General features: G+C 44.7%; 1 protein-coding gene across 15 annotated transcripts in view; it reads left to right on the plus strand.

Annotated features, from left to right (window-relative positions):
• Positions 1-715: 715 nt before the first annotated feature.
• CASK (calcium/calmodulin dependent serine protein kinase) overlaps positions 716-24,336 on the plus strand; it is a 419,258-nt gene continuing 395,637 nt past the window's right edge. For 9 of the 15 annotated variants that reach the window (XM_019487241.2, XM_059720793.1, XM_059720795.1 and 6 more), the window contains exon 1: positions 1,633-1,715. In XM_019487241.2, the coding sequence (XP_019342786.1) occupies positions 1,648-1,715 (68 nt within the window). In that variant the 5' untranslated portion in view covers positions 1,633-1,647. Of the gene's footprint in view, positions 1,083-1,265; positions 1,341-1,632; positions 1,716-24,336 lie in introns of those variants that run through there. The other 6 variants (XM_019487243.2, XM_019487245.2, XM_019487242.2 and 3 more) reach the window with 5 other exon arrangements.

The following is a 24,336-nucleotide window of genomic DNA, read 5'->3' on the forward strand; positions in this document are numbered from 1 at the left end:
TTTTGTCATATGAAGTAATGATAATAAATCGGTTCACGCACACCATCGACAGATTGTCTGCATACCACTGGTGCTGCCTGTACCACAGATCGGGAACCGCTGCCCTAGCCTTTTTTTCCTGCCCGTCCTTCCGCAGGTGCCAGAACAGGGCCAGACCAGGGGCTGCACATTTTGCAAACGAAGCGACTGCGGACACAGCCCCGCTCGGCGGGACAGCGAGAACCAGAGCCGTTCAGCTGCCTCGCCGAAACAAGAGGCCCCCGGGACTTTGCTTTTCTTCTCTTTCCAGCGGCGGGCTCGGTTTTCCTTACTTCGAGAGACGACACTGCACGCTCACAGAGAGAGGAGGGACAGAGGCTGAGGTGGAGCCTGCTTCTCGGGCTGCAGCGGGAAAAGAGCCGGCAGGACAAGGACAGGGACTGCAACATTACTCGGGGGCATCATCCACATCCTCCCTGCCCTTTGTCTGCACGCGGGGCTCCCCGCAGGGGGGGAGAGGCCGCCTTCCTCCCCGGCGGGGGCCTCACGAGGGAAGCAGCCACCCCACCCCGGATGACGTCACACAACCCTACGCCTGCGCACTCCGGCTTTTCCCCCGCGCTCTCTTACGGTCAGTGGGCGTGGCTCTGCGTGCGGAGGGCGGGGCGGGGCGGCGAGGCGAGCTTGCGTGCGTGTGTGGAGTGGGCGGGCTGCTCGGAGCAGCCCCGAATGCGTGCGTAGGATGCGCGCGCCGGCGGGGGTTGCGTGACGGGTGTCGGCGCGCGCCCCTTCCTCCCCTCCCTCCCCGTACCGTGCGCGAGCGGCGCGCGCAGCCAGACGGCGCTGCCTCCTCCCGCCCCGCCAGCCGCCGCCGGGGAGGAGCCGCCGCCGCGGCCGGAGCAGCAGCGGCAGCAGCAGCCGGGGCCGCCGCGGGGGGAGGGGCGGAGGGAAGGCGGAGCCGCAGCGCGGGCGCGGCTGGAGCGGGGAGCCCGGCGGGGCCGCGGGGGGCACCTCCCCCTCCCCCCCGCGGGGCGCGGTGGGACCATGGCCGACGACGACGTGCTGTTCGAGGACGTGTACGAGCTGTGCGAGGTGATCGGCAAGTGAGTGCGGGGCGGGGCGGGGCGGGGCGGGGATGGGATGCTCTGCTCGCTGGCGCCCACCTGTGCGCGGGTGTGTGCGCGCGCGCGGGTGTGTAACCGCTTTATGTAACGCGGCGGGGGAGGGGGTGACCCCGATGCCCCCCGGCCCCTGCAGCAGCTGCTCTGCCGCTCCCTCGCATCCCAGCGCCGCCGGGGCAGGGCAGCAGCCTGCCTCCCCGCGGCCCCGCCCGGCTGCAGCATGCCCGCGTTGGCGCTCAGGTAAGGGCCGCTCGGGCTCGGCGCAGCCCTCTCCCTCCCCCGCTGCCGGAGCCTCCTCGGGCTCCTTATGCAACGGCTGCTCTCAGCCCAGCTATGGCTGGAGGGTCCCTGGTCTCTTCTCCTCAAGCTGAGGGAAGTGTGAGAAGCCAGCCAGGTCCCCCTGGGGGCAGCCACAGCTGTCCTGGCTTTTGCCCTCCTAGTCTTGCTGGGTCGTGAGGCAGCAGTAGCAGTGGGATGCCGCTTTCCAGTGTCTCTTTGGTTTGGAGACAGCTGAGGGCTGAATAGAGGCTTGGGCAGTCACTGTGGCATGCACTATTTTTTGCTGACGGATCTTTTGAGGAGGGACACTTTGCAATACCACCTTGGTTTAAACAGGTTTGTGTGTGTGTGTCTGTTTTCCCCCCCTTCTTCCCCCCCCCCCCCAACCTCAGCAGACCTGAAATGTTCTGAGAATTGCCGGCTCCTTGGAAAGCTGGAACTAAAACAGGCTTTTTTTTTTTTTTTTTTTCTTGAGCACATCTTCCCTGGGGATTATGCCAGTATGTCAGTCTAAGACTCATGGAGTGACCGTGTCCTTAATGTCACATTCGCCCGTGTTTTGATACTTCTCGTTTTTTTCGTTATGGCACAAGGCATGCACCCATCCTGAATGTCACCTGCCGTTTCCTACAGATGTCTTCTCGGTCATAAAGCTTGAAGGGACTCGTTTGGCAGAAGGACCACTAATAGTCGTGGATGTCATTTAAAGCTGATCAAGAGAAGAAAAGCTTCTGGGGTTAGGAAATTGGATGGCAACTTTGGTATTACCAGCATGCAGAGCAATTTCAGATGATCCGGTGTTGAGCTGCACCCTTCCCCCCCCCCCATGAAAATTGCATGAGTGTGAATTTTTAGTACTTTTGTATATTTTATTTGAGTAGGGTTAGGGCCAATTAAAAGGGAGGCCTAGTGGATATGCCTAATCTTAATGTGGGCACTTTCCAGAGATGAGTTGTGCAAAGGGGATTGTTGCAAATCTTGTGACATTTTTAAAATGATTCTCACTTTGTGTGAATACTAAGGAAAAGGGGCCAGAGTTAAGTGCTAAGTATCTACAAAACTTCAAAATAAATATTTTGGCATTTTTTAATTGTGTATGTAGTAGACAAAGTTCTTTGTGATGTAAATAGGTTAAAATTGTCAGAAATTGTTAAAATTGTGCCAGAGGAATAGAGTGGGCAGTTAGATATCCTAACCTGTGACATTGTCGTTGCTGCTAACTAGTCAGGATTGTATAGCCAGGTTCTTCTGTGAGGATCAGGAAGATGTCATGTCATTCCCCTTAAAGAACATGTTAATAAATAAATAGCTTAATTATTTGCATCAGTATTCTTGTCACTTGAATAATACCCTGGAGTTACGTGTTAAGGACCATAGATGGAGCTTCTTGTTTTGTTAATACCTCAAGTCTGTGAAGCTTTTCCGTCTTGGAGAAGCCTGTGAAAGGGCAGTGTAAATCTGCTCCGAATTGCTACATATGCATCTTGCTAAACACCTTTCAGTAAAACATCAACTAAATGTCTGCCCATTCCTGTGACTTATTACTGATTGATACAGTAATTTAGCTCTTGGAAACAGCACACCTGGCCTTGATTTGCATTTCAGAGGCATGAAATATTTAAAATGTGTGTAATTTATCTTTACTGAGTAAGTGGCTACCACTGCCATCTTACGTAGAAAAACAGGTGGTTTCAGGAAAGCTATGGAAGGGAGAACTGTAACAAAATGTTTTTTTGCATGTCCTTTGTAGATGTTGAATAGGTTTTGAAAAGGTAAATTCCTAAATTTCTTTTCTGTTGGCTTGGGAACGCAGACCTCCTTTGGAGTCAGTCTTCTAGTTGACACTTGACTGTACAGCTTGCTGTGTTAGTCTCTTTCTAAATCTTTTAAAAAAATTTTAATGAGCTGCTAAGACTGGCAGGGTTATTTTATCTGAACAAAATGTTAATTGCTTTTTAGCTTGTTGCATTATAATTTGGTAAGAATGAACTAGTTGAAATGGTGGCTGTGATGGTAAAAAGTCAGGCAGTTAAGGAGCATTGCACAAGTTGAAGTTCTGTTAGCAGGGTTTCTTTTTCTTTTTTTGGGCATGGGAGGAAAGGAGTGTCAAAATTGGGGAATAGATGTACTATTATGAATATATCATCAGGAAAGTGGTGGTGAGTGACTTTTATTTGCATACACTAATACACACCTTTTTTCCTTAATAATAAAACAAGCCTCACACGGACGAGTAATCAGGACAATATAATTTCCTTCTTAAGTTAAAGGCAGCAAAGCTTAAAAAACAATCAGTGGTGTCCTTTAGGATGCAAGCATTGCTCGAGTAAATTTACTTTGCAAGTTCTGGGTAAAATTTTGGATTCTTGACATAACTTGTTCACATCCACATCCCTTCTCGCATGTGCTTGCCCAAGAGTAAATAATTGGGGTGGGGGCATGCTAGCCTTCACAAACATTAAATGTTAAGGGAATTGGCCATGAGGTAAAGAATAAATAACTCCTTTGATTCAGACTTCAGAGGTTTACCTAAAAGCAACTCACTTGGGATGTTAGAAGGCAGATTACTACAAAAACATTTAAATGCTTTTATTTTCGGTAAGGCAAAGTACTGGATTCAGAATTAATAGATAATTACATCTGGTACATTTTGTGTTTAAAACATTAATTCTGGCCACTTGCCAGTTGCAAAAAAGTTGAAGGAAGTGAAGAGTTTTACCATTCTAAGTGTCACTGAAAGGTATTCAAAGCTTATTGTCTGCAGTCTGTTTATGTTGAGACATAGTATATTTTAAGCTTAAAGTAATTCTCATGCCCTTCTAATACTGAATAGACACTTCCAGTACTCGCCCAGAAGACCAAATCGTGGTTTCTGTGTTCAGTATAATTTTCTTCTGATCCTTGCCACATGACTATCTAGTTTTGGCTTGTATCTGACTTTGACTTGGTGGGGCTATAAGATTCATATTTTTGGTAGTCGTGTAATGCTGACATGTTAGACTGTCTGTGATGATCCAGACGTACACTAGAGACTGCTTTCATTAAAGTTGCCTACCCTGATGTCTTTCTCTCAGAACGCCTTATTTATTAATATTTATCATTTTACTTCATTGCACTGTGGTATATTCATGTTGAAGGAATATTGTCAGAACTAAAAGTGCACTGAAGTCCTCTGGCTTTACTAATGGCTAACATGGGTGTAAAACTGACCCTGTGCCCTAGGCTGGATCTAGGTGTGTGGTGTGGTGGTGGTGGCAGCAGCAGTGGCTGCAGCAGGATCAGCTGCTGTAGGGGAAGCAGTGGCAGGAGTGGTACCTGCTGGTTAAGGCAGGCAGGCTGTGTTATCATAGTCCTCACTTGCTCTTTTGCTGCCAGTGGCCATGTCCACCAGGGACCTTAGATTCTGTGGCTGACTAACTCTTTCCTCCCCCCACCCCATCATTTGCAGTAGCTTGGCAGGCTGGATGAAGCAGCTACATGGATTGGATCTGTCCCACAGACCATATGGTTGACACCCCAGGCTTACAGTAGTCAAATCTGAAGATTTAAGTAATTGTGCCTTTTGGCTTTGGTTTCTCATATGTTGTTTTTTACCTGGCTCAGGATATACTCTTGCTTTTCAGATGTACTTTCAACTACTTATACTAATCTACTCTTGCATTTCACACAAAACAGTGGTAAAATATACAGCTATGTCACATTTATTAAAAAAGAAAGGTAGAAAGCAAAAGGTAAGCAGGCCTCAGCAACCCACCCACTTCTACTGAAAACTTAAACATGTGGAAAAAGCAGTTTATCTAGTTTGGGGAATGACGTCCATTTTTCTGTCTAAAGTACTTTTGTGGAAATTCTGAGAGTTATGAAGATAACTTGGAGAGTTGTTGAAGGGGGGTGAGTTTCTGCTGATTCAATATTGGTATTACCTCTGAGAAATGGGGAGATGGGTTGACATTACTAGTTATCGGCGGTCAAGGGAATAAAACATTTGCAGTGATCTTTTACATCTTGTCATGGGAGGGCAGTATCTTCAGTTTGGCCAAATCTAGGTCCTTATCTATAGTAAACTCTGGCTAATTCACCATTCCCAGGGGAATGAAAATAATAGTGAATTATGCAATAGAGACCAATTATTATGGGTTGGAAATGGGAGGAAGGAGAATGGTGGTGGTGAATTGGAGCAATGGCAAATTAAATCATAGTGGGAACTTATCTCATAAGTGAATTGGCCACAATTTACTGTACTTCTGACACTGATTTTTTTTTTTTTGTGGGGGGGGGGGGGAGTTGTTTGTGACCACTCTTTCTTTGTCTTGCAAAGTTTTGCAGGAAACGGTGTTCTGCCCTGGGTGTAGGACTTCATGTCATTGTATTTGCAATTAATTTCTTCATTTAGCCCCAAGTTTCTGCAAACTTTCAAACCTTTAATTTCTTTATGTTGTAGAACACAAGTGGTGTTGTCCATGTTACAGAAAATAGATGGTTAAGATGAATGGATAAACTGCTTTTAATGAATGGTTGGTTTAAACATGAAGTCATAATAGCATATTTTGCTTTGCAGACTACTGTCAGATTACAAGAGATTCCATTTGGCAGGCACAGTCTGTTCAGTAAAGTTTTACTTACTTACACCTTGCCATTCAGATCTGTTATCCTGCTATAGTTGGAAAATATTTAGTTGTGTATGGAATATTTTTACTCGGTGCCTCTTTTCAGTCATTAGATTCTCACTAATGCTATTTCAAGAAGTTGCTTTATTCTGTTTTAAATCCTTACTGTGCAGGCAAGGGCTCCTTGAGTGGTCTAGGAGAATGGAGAATTTGTTTCATGTGGGGTGGCTGTAAGAGCCTGATTTATTTATTTTAACTTCAGCAAAGCAAAGACTGAGAATAGATATGATCCCTCGTTATAAAATATATTTTGGAAAAACCCTGAGAGAGCAAAGAATGGTTTAAGGTAGAGATGAAATTTGTCACAAGAACACGGGGTTAACTGCAACAAATTCATTTAGTTTAGAAACTCCAGAAAGGTGCCTTACTATCAGAGGAGTGAGGTTCTAGAACAGCCTTCCAAGAGTAATAGTGAGGAGTGACGGAAAACCTAACTCATTTTGAGATGCAGTTTAAGATGAGTTTATCAAAGGTTTGTATCTGTTAATGTGATGTGGTTACCTACAATAACTGGGGATTGGACTTGACCCAGGATGTCCCTTATGTGCATTCTTTTCTAACCTGCAACTTATTAAAATGAAAGACAAGAGATATTGGGTCTGGGGAGAAGTTTACTGCACTTGGTCCTAAAACAAAAAACTCAGGAGTTATTGACAGTTTGATAGTTCTGCAATCTTTCATAAATATTTAGTCAAGACAGTTTAATCACAACATGATGCTTAGTAAAGATAATTTTTAGGATTCAGTAGTGGCAAATGTAAATTTGTCTTGAAATAATGTTTTCCTTTTTAATATTGCTATCCTTCATTGCAACAAGTTATGGTATCATATGTACTGCTTGAGTGCATTCAGTGTAGGTCTGCTTACTGCTGTTGTTCAATATTTTATTGCCTTTTTTGTGATCATTTTTGTGAAGTAGCTACTGTCATGCCAGCAAAGATTACAACTTTGCTCCATTTTAAAATTGATTTTGGAACTGTCAGAATCCACAAACGGATGTTGGCCTCTGAATTGGCAGGCTTGTGGTGAAAGTAGATTTTCTTCTTTCTTTCTTTTAAATTTTGGATGCTAAAATTAAAGGCATTCACCAGAGTTAACCTTCTATATAATATTGTTGATTGGTATCAATAAAAAGCTGACTTTTTTGCCACTCAACTAAATAACTCACTGCAAAGTTCAAAGATTGATTGTTTAATTTTATATGGTAGCATGGAAATGGGTTGTGGAGCCTCAAGATGGGGCATTAGTTTACTGATGAAGACTTAAAAATAAACTGTTACCCCTTTCTGTGTAAATGGGATCCATGGGGAAGCTTTTCAGTGGCTGGGGGGAAGGGAACCTGCATACACTATGTTGCAGTTCAAGTTATCTGTACATTGATTTATACTTTAAGTGTCAGTCAGGAAAGTAAGCACATTTTTCTACAGCTGTTTTATTACAGTGACACTGGAGTTGTTTGCTTGACCGAATGGGTGTTTCCCTGAGATGATATGTTTTTGGATTTGATGAAAAAAATGAATGTAGTGCTTCCTGTTTTTCTGTTTGACTGGACCAAGTATTCTAGGGGGCTTGCAATGGGCTAACCATAAGGTTTAGTAAGTTCAGATTTTGATAATGCAAGGCACTCTGGATGCTTCATTGCCTGTGAGGGTGTGGATTGGTGGATGCCATATTTTGCATTGATTTGCATTAGTTTGTCTTGCTTGTTTTCCTGCGTGCTTCTGGTTGAACATCTACATAGGGCACTTCTACACGTGCTTCATGGGTAGGGGTGCTTTAGTGTCGCAGTGTCTCTTGTATTGGTGCCCCTGTGCTTCATTTGACAAGCTTTAGTTAAAGTGCCCTGGCCACCATTTGAACCATGGGGATGCTAACACATGAGACATGGAGGTTGGCTGGAGCACGGTAATTACTACGCTGCAGACTTGATTAATCAAGTCTGCTCTGACATGCTGTAATTGCACCGTGTCAGAGCAGCCCTGCAGCATGTTGATAGGCATCCATAGTGTTTCTGTGTTTTGTGAAAGTTTTGGATATCTGGAATCTAGTTTCTGTGACAGCTTTTCTGTTTTTGCGAACCGTTTGTCCCAGTTTGAACTGTTAGGTAGGTGAAGTGACTTGTATCACAGGATTGTTTGAGTGTAAAAATGGCTGTCTGGGTTAACAGATACCATAGGCAAATATGTGTTTTTTGATTTTTGTAAATGTCATCAGGATGAGTCCTCAGTGGAGTTAGAGGTGTATGTTTCTAGGTAGGGATGTATGCTGGAGCATGGTGGGATAACAGCAAAGAAAGTGACAAATATAGACAAGGGCAGTAGTGACTCTCAGCCAGGGTGACATGAGATCCTGCTAAGGGTACCACACAATAATAACATGGTTAGGTATACAAACACCTACCCATGAATCGCAAGTTAAAGATCTCAAATAAGATTTTATAGTGTCAAAAACATTCTGACCTGTTGTGATCTTTCTGAGTTCTTTGCAACAAAAGAATTGTTCTGTTACTTTTTGCTAATCAAAAAACGAGTGAAAGCTAAGAGATGGCATTTTCTAAGGGTGTCTTGAGTCTAAAAAGTTTGAGCGCCAAAGGAGTAAGTGTCACTGGTATCAGATATCAGTTCACTTGAAATAAGCTGCTTTTGCCATGAAACCTAAATTAATTGGGGGAGAGGAAGAAAAAGCACTTACCTTTTAGTCATGTTTCATCTGTAAAGTGGCCCTTTAGGTACTAAGTGATGGTAGAGGACCAGCACTAGGGCAAGGGTTCCATCCACATAAGAGCCTTGTTCTTGGTGGCATTTCCTGTGCTGAGAGGGAGCTTTGTGGGAGGAAGAGTACCCTGGCCTTCATTTCTATTTGTTTTTAAATTCCTTTTAAGGAGATTTCTCTTGTCTGTATTTTCCAAGTGGAGGTTATTGTCCCTCCCCCCCCACCAGGTGTCCTGGGGTCAAAGGATGGTTCAGGGAGCCTGTTCACCAAAATTTAGTACTCAAGAGACTGTGTAAATAGATGTGTGAATAGCATTGTTAATATTGAAATATTGGTAAAGCATTTCAAATCATTGAGAGAACTGGTAATATGTGAAATTGATTCTACCCCCCACTACCTTAAATATACTAAGGTGTAAAATCTAAAAAGCCTCTAATGCAGGGACGGACAAAGTTGGACTCCATTTTCTGAGCAGCCCCTGCCCATATCACTGCAGCTGGTTTCCATGGAGACCCCAGCAGTGGTGGCACCGTGACAGCGTGGGGCTAGGTCTGCAGGGGTGGGCAAAACACGGGCCGGATGTAGCCCGCTAAGCCATTCTATTTGAGCCACGGGGCCACTAAAAAATTTAAAAAATTAATATTAAACTGCCCTGGGCTGCCTGTCATGTGGCCCTTGATGGCTTGTCAGAACTCAGTAAGTGTCCCTGTGCCCAAAATAATTTCCTGCCATTTGGCTACGGTTTCCAAGGAGATGGGCCCCAGCATTGCTGGCAGGATGTGTGGCTGGGTAGGGAGCTGCTCCAGGGCTGGGATCTTGTGGCAGTGATAGCATGATCCAGAGCTGGGGCAAGTTGTGATCCTCTACCTGCATGCCCCAGGCAGGGACATATGGGCAGTGGATCATGGCTCTGCCCCAGCTCCAGACCACGCTGTCACCACTACAGGATCCCAGGCCTGGCCCCAGAGCAGCTCCTTGCCTAGGTGCGCACCCTGCCAGCACTGTTGGAGCCAGTCTCCTTGGAAACCCTGGCCCCACGCTGTCACAGCGCCCTCCTGGGGTCTACATGGAAACCAGCTGCAGCGGTATGGGCAGGGGCTCCTGGGTAATGTAATCCAGCCCCTGGCCAGATCTAACATTTTGCCCATGCCTTCTCTAACAGGTGGCCAGCCTGTTAGGGAAAAGAACTCCCAGCCTAGATTTAAAGACTAAATTTTAAAGTGCTTATCTTGGTTCATATGCTTGATGGGCTGTTCAGCAAGAACCATCGTTTGAGGATGAAGAGCAAAGTGCCTAAGGAGAACCTAGATTTTTATATATGATTACCTGGCTCAACATCAAAAGCTTGCTAAATAAGGCTAGAAAATACAGAAACGTATCTAATAGGTTATATCCTGATTAATATTAACATGCCTATTTTTTATCCCTTATTTCAGGGCTCTCCAACTTATTTGGTCCTGCAGACCTATTTGATGTGGCTGCCAGAGCTGCTGCATTGGTATGACTCCAGAACTCGAGGGATAAATGCCCCGTCTACTCGCATCCATTTTCCTGTGCTGCCAATTTCAGTTGGCAGTGGTAACTGAAAACCCCAAGTTTGGTTTGCAGGCATGGGGTGCAGGGGTGAGCAGTAGTGGCCTTCATCCCATGGGTTTTGGAGCCATTCCAATGCAAGGGTTCCTGTAGACTGCAGTTTAACCCCTCGCAGTTAGGTAGCCCTGCCTTATATAAACTATATTTAGGCTTGGCAGAATTAGATTTTTATTTTTTAATCATTTCAATCGATAATATAATTGTTTATTTTTAAGCATTTATTTTTATTTTTATCAATTTAAATTTTCAGGATTGCATGAAATTAAGGATGTGGGGGGCAGACCATTTATTAATGACAGTATACTATGATTATAGTGCAGTTTAACCATCTGTTGTGACAAATGTAACTACTGCAAGTAGGGCTACTGTATTTCCAGTTCCAAAAAAGAGGACAGTTGTCATGCAGGGCTGGGGTGGGAAATATGATTGTGGGGGGCAGTGATATATGCCTGTGCTCTGCCCCTGCCCATTCCATTGCCGCTCACTTCCAAGCCACAGCCACTCTCAGCCCTTCCAGTGTCCCTCACTCGCATCCTGCAGCACCCTGTCCACCTGGGCTATACTGATGCCCCTCACTCCCCACCCACAGCCCATTGGCACTGCCAGTGCCTGAACTCCTGATCCACAGTCCTCCCCACCAGTGCCCCTCACTCCCAAGCCACGGATTCGCCCACCAGCCCTGCCAGTGCCCCTCACTCCTGACCTAAAGCCCCTTGTTCCCCCAGCCCTGTAGTGTCTCCCTTTTGCCCTGCCCGTGCAAGCAAGAGCACTGGTCCAGGTGCTGCTGGCTGGGCCACACAGCTCCCTGCTGCCCCTGAAGGGCCCCTCCTCCCACCCCCTTCCGCCACTGGAGGGGCAGGCACCCCCACCCCCCGCCTTCTCTGCCATGCTGCAGCCTGAACCCCAGTGCCTGGACAGCTTCCTCCAGCATCAGCAGGCACCCACCCATCCCCTCCACACACTCTTGCTGCATGTACACATCCCCCCTCACCCCCACAGCCCCTTAGACTGCCTGCATCTCTCTCCTTTTGGGGAGTGGAAAGATTTGGCAAGGTGGTTTCCATTATGAACTAGAGGTTATACTTGACTGGTGTTCATTCCCACTGGGAAATGGTAGAAGGGCAAGTCAGAATCACCCTCCCCTATCCAGGTGGACCTTTAGCTTTTAAAATTTGGGCTTGGCTTAAGGGTGCACCGATAGAGATTTTTGGGGCCAATATCAATAGCTGATATTTAAGGAGGTATATCAGCCAATACCAATCCGATTTCCAATACAGCTGCCTCCAGCTGGTAAGTCTGGTGTGGTGGAAGGGGAGGGACATGGGGGTGAGGGGGTGCAGATCAGTGCCCCATGGTGAGGGAGGGGGCATGGGCAGGAGTTGCCTGGGCGGGGGATGCTGCATCCACCCCAGATTTTGCTGCCACTCCACTCCCAGCACTGTATCCACCTGGTGCAGCCCCAGCTCAACGCACCGCCTCCACAGAAGAGCCGGGGCTGCGCTGGGCGGTTGGTGGCAGCAGCGCTGGGAGAGGAGTGGTGGCGAAATTTGGGGTGGATGCAGCATCCTTCCAGTGCTGTTGGCACCTGCTGTAAACCCAGTCCCCACCAAGAAGAGCTGCACACAGCCCTGGCTGCATCCTGCCCTGCCCCACACAGATCCAGGGGGCGCACACCCTGTCCTCCTGGGGGGGTTGTGCAAGTAGTGTCAGGAGCCCCTCCCTCCATGAGTGGCAGCTTTGTCCTGTGCCTGCCCCCACCCCCTCCCTCATCGGGGGGGGGGGGGTGTTGATCTACTCCCCCCTCTTCCTTCCTCCCTTCCCCTTGCACCACACCGGACTTACTAACTGTAGGTAGCTCTCCATGCTGCTGGCTGTGCTCACTGCCTGAGTACTGTGCTGCAGCTGTGTGCAACATGGGCATTTATTGTGATGGTTTAGTAAGCTGCTGCCTGTGTTATGAGTATGCAGCAGTGGAGGGTTCCAGGCAGAACGGAACAACTTTAAAAACTAATGGCTTTTACATTGCTAATGGTTTGATGGGTCAGAAGAACAGGTCGACCTGGAAGTTTTGGCAGGGGGGGATAGGTTGTGGGGAAAATGAGGGATAAGAAAAGGGAGTGAGACAGACGCCAGTCTTTTTTTTCTGTGCATAAAGTTCTTGCCTAGGTTTTGGAGCGTAGAACATGTCTGTGAATTCTTTTTCTCCTGTGTCAGCATCTTCATCTTCCAGATGCTTCAGTCAGACCATTTTTTCTATTTCATGATAGCAAAGTAACAAGGGGAAAGACCACTTAAAATGTTTAGCATCCTTTACCTTCAGCTAAGTGCAGTAGCACCTCAGTGCAGGCTGACAACTACAGCTGTTGTGCTTAATTAGAACACTTACAGAAATCTTTTTGTATTTCAGAAGGATGCAAATTCTTGTTAATGCAGAGAGCTAAGGTGGTCTGTGGGCATCGTACGCCCTTTCAGAACACTGAATTCAGTAAAATTCACATCTTGGAAAATTAGGAACTACAGAATAAAAGTACATAGCACTGCAACTGTAACTCAATCCCAAGTGATGGCTGAAGACACCTCCAGCATGTACTTAAACTCTATCTTTGCCAATAGGACTATACACTTGAGGAAATGAAAGCATGCGATCACTGGAGGGCAGTTTTATGTACTCTTTTTCCTAAGGGGAAAAAAACTTGTGTTTAGTTGCACTGCTCTTAAGAATTACCCACGCTTATCCTGCAGTTGCAGGGATGTAGGTTGTAGCCATGTTGGTCTAAGGACATAGGCAGACAAGGTTCCTTGGGTGAATCTGATATCTTTTATTAGACCAACCCAAATAGTTGGAGAATGGTTATTAAGCAAGCTTTCGGGTTCAAAAACCCTTCGTCAGGCTAAGGAAGTTTCAGCAGTTGGTGTGTGCTCTTCCTGGATGAAATTCTCACAAGAAAACCACTCTCTCTCCAATCTCTCAGTCCTGATTCTCAAAGGAAACTTACACAACACTTCCCAGAGACGAGCCTATGAACTCCACTTCATCAACCTGCTGGATACTAGAGATCATGGACTAAACATAGACATTGGATTTATGACACATTATAATCTGCCTGACAACTGACTCCCCAGCTCAGCCTCTGGCTTCTTTACTTTCATTCCATCCAGGAAGAGCACACACCAACTGCTGAAACTTCCTTAGCCTGACGAAGGGTTTTTGAACCCAAAAGCTTGCTTAATAACTAATCTCCAACTATTTGGGTTGGTCTAATAAAAGATATCAGATTCACCCAAGGAACCTTGTCTGCCTATATCCTGCAGTTGAACACTTAAAGGGATAGGAGCCACTTGTTTCTGTAACCCTTCTCCAAACTCTCAAAAGACCTTGGCATTCCCATCAATCCTTAATCTCTTGAGGCATCACAAAACAAAGTAGCTCTTTTGGTTCCTTGGGGAGAGCTGGGCCAAGTGGTTCCCAGTCAGCCCCTAGATCCAGATAACATGTTGCTAGAGCCTCTCCCCTCAACTGTGGGATTGGAATAGTGCTTCTCAGCCAGGGTGCCATGACATTGTTTCAGGGGTGCCACACAATGTTAGTAATGTTAGGTTTGCAGGCAAGAGTCACAAGATAAACTTGGGGATTTTAAATAGGAATCCATAGTGTTAAAAGTATTCTGATCTCTTTTGATCATTCTGAATTCTTTGAAACAGAAGAATTGCTCTATTTTTCTGCAGTCAAAAATGAGTGAAAACCAAGAACTAGTACTTTCCAAAGGGTGCCTTGTGTCTAAAAGGTTCAGAAACACTGCTTGAGAGTTTTTTCTTCCGCTGCCAGAAAAAAGAGATTCATCTGAAAATTGTAGAAGTCTGAGCTTTAATGTGAAACCAACAGGGTGGTACAAACCCTTCTGATGAACGGTATGTGATGGGGAGATTGTTACTCTGCATTGTATAATGGATGTGGTTCTTTTTACCTATGTAAAAAGTACTTTATATTTGTTTTAAAAAAAAAAAAAGCAAAACCACATACAAATCCCCCCTCCCCCCCCCCCCAAGTAAATTGCAGACAGAAATGAAACTGGAAGAATGTTGTTTAAGTTGCAAAGCTAAGAAATGCTAGATTTAGTTATTTATGCGACCTTAATATGCACCTGTTGTGCATAATTATTCCGATCTTTAATTACATGTCACACTAGTTTTGCCACAAGTCCCTACCTCATTGAGGACACAAGTAGTATTACAGTGGGCCAATTTAAGTTTAGAGGTACTTTGTAAATCTGGCATTTTCAGACTATCTGATTTCCCAGTCTAACTTTTGTTTTTGAGTCTTGTGGAACATTACGGAGTGTATGCATAGAAGGTATTGGGGTGTCCAAACACCTCTGTGACCAGAAGCAAATCTAATTGGCGCAGAAACCATAAATTAGGAAGTCTGTTATTGCTACTTATGCTATGATGCAGTGCATGGAACTACTGGCTCCAGGGGTCTTGCAAAGGCATCATATTAAGGCCTGGCAAGACATCTAGTTGGCTTTATGTTCTATAGCTGTATAGCGTGCATGAATGTGTACACACGTGTGTCTCCCTCTCTGTTTCCCACTCTGATTTTTGGTTTCAAATCATTTCTATTAACCAGCAACTTACCTTGCATAGAAACACTTTGCCTTAGCATGTGGGAGGGAAGGTTGCTAAATTTAGGGAAGAAAATATTGATTGCAAAGTGTGCGGACCAAGCTACGTCAAAAAGAATTGTCTCCTGGTTACAAAAAAGCATCATTTGCCCCTTTGCCACTGTAATACAGGGGCACTAATCTTTCCCTTAACAGATCCCATTTTGCATAATCACTCCTAAGAATTTCATAGCCTTGTGATTCTAGGAATTTGAGAAATGAAAGGAGTCTTTAAAGCCTTTTTTCTGTTTAATTGCAGTACCCGCTGCTCTTCTGGGTTCTCCCTAAATGGCAGGCTGTCATTTCATTCATCAGTTTCTCTATTTTTTGTGTATTGGCAGGTTTATGCCATTCCTATACTTTTAGTTTAGAAAAATTTGGAGCTATGGTAGGGACTTCGGAGTACCTGTTAATTGGATTCTTTAGATGTCCAGTGCTAGAGAGTTGGTCATCTTTAAGAATATACTATGTGCTTCATTTTGCAGACTATCAGAAGGTGATCAACTAATTTTAGTTCTCAAGTACTGTGATTTTTTTTTTTTTTTATCTGATAAGAAGCACTTTAAAGCTTCACAGCTGCTGTTGAGCCATGATACTTCCCTGACTTAATCAGTTGGCAGGATGTGTGCCTGCAAGTGCTGGTTGCTCTTTTTCATAAGATTCCTGCAGTTTGCTATAATTCCTCAATAATATTCATTCTCCCTCATCTTGGTGTGATACGTGAGAACTTATTTCAAAGATCCTATTGGCTGGAGCACTGTTAGAAATAGTCCCTGTTATGGCAATTTGCATGTAACTTTAGGCATCGTGATTTAAGAACCTTTCGTCAGTATAATAAACTTCCTCAAAAAAAGTTGGGGGGAAGAGCCAATCTAAAATATTTTCCTAATTTCTTTTCCATATAAGCAGTTACAGTCGCAGCAGGGGTGTATAGTGTGCCTATGCTACAGGAAAGGAAATAGTGGAGGTGCTTTCATGCTCTTAAAGTTTGAGGACCTCTGCTTTTCCAGTATTTTTAAAGGGATTGGTAGAAGCTTCTGGCCAAAGTCTGCATAATTTGGCAAATATATTGGTTTGTGAAAGATTGGAAATAAAATATGTATATGCCATAATCTGAACTATTTAAGAAGGCATCTATGGAACTATGCCATCCTTGGTTTCTGGATACAAATACTGATTTTTAAAGGCTTTTAATCTGTTGTAATTACAATAGTTAGATGATTATTCAGTATGGCAGCCCCCAGCCTGCCCCTTGTGGGGCTGCTTCAGCCCAGCCTTGCACCAGTGGGGAGCTTCCAGCCCCCTGAGGTGTGTCAGGAACTCAGCAGCTCTTCGGGGCCCCAGCTCCCCAGGACTGCATCTGATGACCAGCCAGGTGGGCAGGTGTGTCCTCTCTGGGCCTGAGTGCCAGTGTGGTGGATGGTTAAGCGAGGTGTGGCATGGGGCTCAGCCACAGGCCTGGAGGAGCTGCCCTGTACTTCCTTACCTCCACCTTGACCCTGCCAGCCCCTCCAGCCACCGAGGGTCCAGCCTGGGGACACGTGGATGCTGCCAGCAGCTGCAGTGGCAGCTGCAGCAACAGAAGGTGCTGCATCAAGACATGGCAGAGGGCGGGGAGGCTGCAAGCAGCTGCACTGGGGTCTTTGGAGCCTAATTATAGGTACTGGTTCTCCTTCCTCATTCCTTTCCTTCTTGCTCCTCCCTCCCTCCCACCTGCCCTACTGCTTTGTAGTTCCTGCTGGGGCACCATTCAGCTTCCCTTCCCCCCACTTCCTTGCCAGACAGTGCTCCACCCTGTGCTAAACGGTAACTAGTATGGTATAACTGGTTATCACTGGGCTTGTTGGTTAAATGATTGATCATTTAACTATTCACATCCTTACCTTGACTGAAGTGTTCTGAGAAGAATATGGGCCATAAACTTTATTTGGCAGCAAGCTTAGCTAAAAAAAAAAAATAAAAAAATCAACTTTGTATTTGACACCTAATTAGCATCTATTTAGTCACAAATTATTTGTAATCAGTTTGAATTTATGTTCATGGTTCTATTAAATCAGTTACCATTAGTTGTTAATAAACTAAATCATTTTCATGGGAGACAGCTGTCACAATGAGCTAAAATATGTTTTAGTAATACAGTTATAGGTAGGGGTGTAATGATAAAGATTTTTTTGGCTGATACCGATGGCCAGATTATTAACCAGCTGTGTAGGCTGATACTCATCCGATTGTTGATATGCAGCCCTGAAGCTTGGAGAGCAGTGTCTGACCAGTAAGTCTGTGGGGGGGAAGGGGCTTGGAGGGTGCAGATGGAGTTTTGGGAGGCAGGGGTGGGGCAGGGGCTGCCCAGTTGGGGTGAGACAGGGTGTGGGATGGAGCAGTGAGCAGCTTGACCAGAGGGCAGGGGAGAGGCTCCCGCCATTGCGCATACACCTGGGGGAGGCATGGGAAGCATGTGCCCCCCAAATCTGTGCGCGGGGCAAAGGGGAGCTGCCCTCTGCAGGCTGGGTCCGGCCTCTTCCTGGTGGGGGGCTGGGCTGGGGCTGTGCTTGAGGCAGGCGGTGGTGGCTCTGGGAAGGGGTGGGCTACAGCCACCCCAAAATTCACCATAGCCCTCCCCTCCCAGCACTGCTGCTGTCTACCCCACCCCTGCCTGTCCCAGGTGCAGCCCCTGGCCCTAGCCCTTAGCGAGAAGCCCACCCTTGCCCCAAACGCATCTGGGGGGGGCACCTCCCCCAATGCCTCCTTCAGGGATGTGCAGAGCAGCAGGAGGCACACTCCCCAGATGAGCCACTTGCGGTTCTGCCCCATGCCCTGCCCCAGCCCCACTCCCTCACCATGGGGGCCTTGATGCTTCCTCCCCTTCCCCCCCATACTTACTGGCCAGATGCTGTTCTTCAAGCTGCCTGGCTGCATGCATGCTGGATCTGTGTACATGCACGTGACATTTATTGGTAACATTATTGGTCACATTGGGCAAAAAAGCCAATTGCCGATAATGCCAATTTTCCTTTTATTGGTGCCAGTACAATACGGACTGATATATTGGTGCACCTCTAGTTATAGTCCTTTAGCTTCAATCTATAGGCACTGAAACAGCCACTGAATTTTAGCAGTTTCTTGGGTTGAGGGTATCAGGCAACTTTAAATGATACTTTCTATGCTCCATCCTCAGTGATAGGAGGTTTGGCAAAAATGATGCGGATAAATCCCTGCCTTCTGTTCAGATTGTATTGTCAGCTCTTCAGAGTGTGCATACACAAAACCTTCATTGTAAACCCTTGTTTGGAAAGTAAAACACAGTTGACTGAAGGCCTCTTTGCTTCTGATGAGGATGAAGGACTGGGTCAACCTTACTTTGATTTTGAACATATGGCCCTTAGGGAATAAGTACTTAAAATAATCTGCAGTGGAGGTAGAAAGCTGTGTTTAGGGCTCTGAATTCCTTTTGCTTTCTTTTAAAGTCCACTATTCTCTGTAAGTTGATGTTTCACCACAGCATGCAAAGGTCCTTTTACACAAGAAGAAGTAAGTCTGCCAGGCATCAACCTTTGAGCTGCTGTTTTCCACAGCAGGGTTATCATTACAGCTTTATGTAAGGTTTTCTTAAACTTTCAGTTGTTTATATGTTTTCAAAAGTCCAGTGACTGGGCTGAATCTTTCGAAGTTTGGTCTCTGCCTGCTTAACTTCATTTTACGGAAACTGAGCCAACAGTCAGTAGTCTTTTTCTTTTTCAGTGAAGAAAAAAACCTTATAAGATTGTTACCAGTTTTCCGTAAAAAGAGACAGTTTTATTCCTGTAGCATACATTATCTTGCATTATTTTAAGGTTTTTATGCTGAGATACTGTTGCTGTGAGGGGTAACATTTTCAAAAACCCCTTCCTGTTTAGGACCCTCAGTCTTCTGAGCTGGGGCTAACTGTGAAAGGGGTAGATTCACAAGGGAAACTTATACTCTGCAACATACTACATTGTAGCACCTAAATGCTCATTATCAAGGTGACTCCCCGGGCTCTAGTTAAGCAGCCAGGCTCCCTATACAATGCATGGGGAAAAATGAGTTCTGCACGTACCTAGGATTCTAGGTTTAAGGACACTGTCATATCTAATTGGAAACTCTTGGAACAAGCGTATCCTGACTACTATCTTCTCTAGGATGCAAGTACCTTGTTTTGACAATAGGGAAGTGCCTGTTTCCACTCGGGATTCACACCCATGAATTCTGCCCTGGAAGAGAGCTGGTTAAGCACCTTTCTCGCAAAGAAGAGGGAGGAGGTGGTGGAGTTCCTTCTTTCTATTGGTAAAATATTTGCAAAGATTGTATAATGCTTGGAGAAGATAGCACAAGACTTGTAGCTGGGATTGGCAGCCTGTAGCATTTTAGCATTAAGGTAGTTCTATGGGGGCCAGCTGGGAAGTGCCAGCCCATCTTGGACCAAGCTGCTGTATTTTGGCCTGCCACTCCTAAAAGGCTGCTGATCATTGCTGTGTTACCTAGTGGTTAAGACACTCAGCAGTGAAACCAGTGTTTCATTGCAGCATATTTCTATGAATGTTATATTTAACGTGAAACACTTTAGTATTCACTTGAATAGGGACTAGCACCCAAGTCTCGTCTCTTCCTGGTGGTTACCCTAGCATTATGCCAGAGTCGATGCTCATTTGGATTCACTTTCTCTGACCCACATCCCATGCAAAGTAGAATAGCTTCAACTAGAGAGACTGGAAGCACACCTCAGTGACACGTACCAGAGTACTCAATAGTCTCGTAGTTGGAATACTCTTCTGGGAGATTAGTGATTTGGGTTTGAATTCCTTCAGACAGGAGGGAAGAGGGCAGGTAGTGGTTTTTGGGACTGAGACAGGCAGGCAGGGCCTGGGGACCCAGGGTACAGCCCTGATCTGTTCCCTGTGCAGGCTCTACCCTGGGCACTGGCCCTGCACTGACACTGCCCTGTGATCCTTGCCCTAGCCCCTGCCTGCCTGTCCTGCTCCCAGACACCACTCCTTGCCTGCTTATGGCCCCATCCCATCTTCCCAGCTGAGTACGCCCTGGTCATAGGGGTCCCGGCTGCCTCCATGAAGATCCTGCCTGCCTGCTCTGTCTGGCACCCCCAGCAGTGGGGGTGGGGCAGACGAGCCAGGGGGCCAGGCAGGGTGGCTAGGTCTGGTGGTGGCAGAGACACTGGTGGCAGCAACAGCTGGAACCAGCTGCTGCTGCAGTAGCTTCCAGTAAGTGGAGTCCAGCTGCTGCACTGGCCCTGCCTCAGTGTGCGCCCAAGGGTGGCAGGACTGACTGGCTGCACACGCCACAGCCTGGGCGGTCTCCCATGCCTGGGCTGGATGGGGCTGAGACCTGCCGTGGGCCAGATAGAATCCCTTGGTGGGCTTCATGAGGCCCACTGCCTGCCTGCCTCTGGCCTAGATTGAAAGGCTGGAAGTTAAGACTCCTGTCTTCGCCTTGATAAATGGCTGCATTATGTCGGGCAAAGTTTAGAAACGTATTGTGTTTTTCAGAAGGCAGTTTTTAAACCAGTGATTTCTCATCTTCATAGAAATTGTTTACATATATGATGCTCTCTTAAAAATTTGCTTTCATAACTATTGCTTCCATAGGTGGTCCTCATTTTCAGTAGAAGAAAATGTTGTATTCCTGTAACTTCCAAAATAGAAACTTTTTCAAATGGTAATGAAAACTTTGGAATTAAGTTTAATTGTAATTTCAGATTTTATTATTTCCTAATTTTGTTTAATCCCCTTTCTTTAGCTGATAGCTCAAGACTTTGCTGCCACCTTTGGTCTGTAGAGAAAAAGCATCTGCAACTGAAGTTAATGTGTGTTTGTACAAAGGGAATCTACTGGTCATGGGGTATGACTTTGAATCATAAAACAAAGTCAGTAAACAGGGATGCAGTAGTTTTTTTTTATGTCTGCTTCCATAAGAAATGATAAATGGGGCTTTAAAGGGACACATCTTGCATTCTTGTCCCACTACTTTGCAAATTCAACTAGGATTAGTGAAGCCTGTTGCTATGTGAGAAAATAAGTGTTCTTGTGACAGCTATGACAGATCTGCAGATTGCCTTTGCCTGTTGTTGCTATTGCAAGGATCACATTCTAAAGATGTTATTTATTTCAAATGGTTTTAAAGACTGCATTTGAATTATTTTAAATTGCAAGGATTTGGAGATGTTTACTATACAGTCTTACTGGATCAGCTTGTATTTTAGTTCACCTTTAGTTCTATAGAGAAGGCAGGGATATATTTGTCTTGCTTGGTTGTACTTTTTCTTTACTAAACTGCCAGCGCTTGGTAGAGCTCCTCCTACAACAGTTTTATTTTCCTCTTTGCTGTGCTTAGCATTAAAATTTCTCTGAGGCCCAATATATTTTGATATGTTTTACTCTTCCCTTTTATAAAACTGTAAGTTTGTTCCTGTGCCAACTTGCATTTTTTCAAGCAAGCCTTTTTCAGTCTTGATATACTTGATGTTTTCATTTTACTTTTTCAAAATATATTTTAGCTTTCTTCATTTTGGTCTTCAGTTTTGTTTTACCCATTGCTTTTTCTGTATTCTTTCACATGAGCATACTGCAGATAATTCTTTTGGTATATCTTGAGAGATCTCTCCTCCAACACTGCTTTCAAGCCTCTGCTGTTCTGACAGGTTGTATAGATGGTTCTCCAGACAAGGTGTGCCAGATTTGTTACCTTTCTCTGTTCCTACTGCCAGGTCACCATGGATTCTGCTCCCATGGAAACTATGGTTTGCTGCAGAATTGTGCTGCAAAATCAGTTTCCACTTAAACTTTCTAGTCTTCATGGTAGCAAGAAATAAATACCTGGAAATGTGACTAGAAGAGACAGTGTTACCTCTCTGAGTCTGCAGCCAACTTAAACAATAACTCTCAGATAAATTACTTGCTTCCAAGTTCTTTCACATGGCTCAATGAAACAGAAGTTCAAATATTTATTTTTTACTCTTTTAGATTAGCCTTACTGTTTTGTGTCTTCATAAGAAGCCCTGAAAATCGCAGTTGCCAACTTGTCACTGGAAAGTAATTTTATTTTCTCTAATAGGGTCTCTCAATCTGTTTTTGCAGAAGAGGTAATTTTAAAGAAAATTTGTGCAATTTGCTGCTTCCACCCAGAATTCAAAAGGATAAAGGGGTAGAGAGAGATCCTCTGTTAGTGTGGGTGCATGTGGTATTGTGTGTGGAAATAGGAATTTTTATTCTGCCTTTTTCTTTGGGGTGGGATAAAATGTTCCTGGGCTCCTTGCTGGAGTGAGAACATGCTTCTCTAGGATTGGGTCATGAGAGATGCAAATATTTTTCTTAAATTGGGATGTGTGCCTGGATACATGACATGTTTGCACTGGTGTAAAAAAAAGGGATGGACATAAATTACATCCCCGCACTGGTATAAATTACTCGGATATGTGGTAGAATTAACGTGGGGGTAACCCAGGGTATAATGATGAGGTGCATTACATTGGTGAATGTCTCATCTTCCTGCAATTTATTTAAGGCAGCTGCTTGTTCAAGGCACAGGATATTATATGCCCTCCTACCAACTTGTGGCAGCTTGTTAGCACAAGATGACTACTCGTCTATCTGTCCCAGTCCTGGTGTTATTTACATCAGTGTGCAAAATAAATGTAAGCTACATTGGTGTAAATGTGTGCCCACATTATCTAGCTAGTAGGTATCTGGTAAATTTGTTTGGCTTCTGTGTGGCGCAGTTAATGGTGAGTTATAAAAATCCCTGTGCAAGGGGGAAGGTAAATATAGTAAAGAAAGTCAGGAGAAGAAACATTCCAATGTTTTACATAGCAGATTTTGACTAAAACAGGTACATTTTTACTTGTAGATATTGTTCAACACTATGTTAAATGTTCCAAACTGCCCCCATGTTTCACAGACTTTTGTTCCATAGCTTCTAAAAACATTAAACTTGTTACACGTTTGTTTAGTTGGTAGAAAGATGCAAATGTCTGAGCCAGCATCTATATTAAACTACTTTCTGTTTTGAGAGCACTGTTTGTAGATTGCTGTGTCTAAGTACCATATGTGGACTTGAAGGTTACAAGAAACAATGGCCACAAGCTAGCAGAGAGCAGATTTAGACTGGACATTAGGAAGAACTTCTTCACAGTTCGAGTGGCCAAGGTCTGGAACGGGCTCCCAAGGGAGGTGGTGCTCTCCCCTACCCTGGGGGTCTTCAAGAGGAGGTTAGACGAGTCTCTAGCTAGGGTCATTTAGACCCAGCACTCTTTCCTGCTTATGCAGGGGGTCGGACTTGATGATCTATTGAGGTCCCTTCCAACCCTAACATCTATGAATCTATGAATTAGTAAGATGAGACCTGTTGCCTCATGGTAATGAAAGTCTTTTTCACCTGTTATTTTTTTATCATTTTCACAGGTATAGAATATACAAATAACATTCAGTAATAGCAGGTTCTTAAAACAATTGCTTAATTGATACTGTGGCTAATAAATATATAATCATCACAAGCTTCTCTATTTCCAAACCAAGCTAGTGATTTTCATTTGTAGGCTAAATACAGTGATTCTTTCAATGTGTACCATGATTCCTTTATTTAGGATCTCAGTGCTTCTGGCTTAATACAGGCCCTGGACATGGTTTGTACATGTTACCATTTGCCTTGAGTTATACCACTTTTAATTCATGTGCAGTAATTATGTATCGACACACCCTAATCTCAGTCTCCACTGAACACAGTACAAATGTGATTTTTTTTTTAAAGTATTTCTGCAAAGCTTTATTAACAGATCCTAAATAAGAGAGAAAATGGAGAACCTAGTTTTTATCCCTGAAATTAATTCATAGATCAGAGTTGATGGTGTTTTCCTTGTGAACACATTATATATCTCTAAATGAAATATTGGGGTATACTCGGGATGAAAAGCAATTGTAATATATATCCTGTGGGGAAAAAAGGTTGTGATTTTAGCAGATACATGTGTAGTGTAGGAAAATGCATTTGAAATGCACTGGGCAAAAATAACTCAAGTATTTTTGGATGCTGTCCTTTAAATTGGGTGAAATGGACCATATTGGAAGCATACAAAGCAAGGGAGCATAGTTACTTTTCATAAAAACTATGGCAATGTGCTGAGCAGAAAAATCTCAGGCTTCCCATGAAGAGGTCTGCATGGTAGCTAACGCCCTTTCATAAAAATCTGCGAAGTTAAATATGAAAGCATTGTCATACTGCCCTCTGGAAGAACGGGGGCATGCGGTAGTATCTGGGATAATTTTTAAAAATGCCTGTTTGACTAACCTCTTTATAATA

The sequence above is a fragment of the Alligator mississippiensis genome, chromosome 1 (assembly GCF_030867095.1).
Source record: "Alligator mississippiensis isolate rAllMis1 chromosome 1, rAllMis1, whole genome shotgun sequence".
NCBI classification, from domain to species: Eukaryota; Metazoa; Chordata; order Crocodylia; family Alligatoridae; genus Alligator; species Alligator mississippiensis.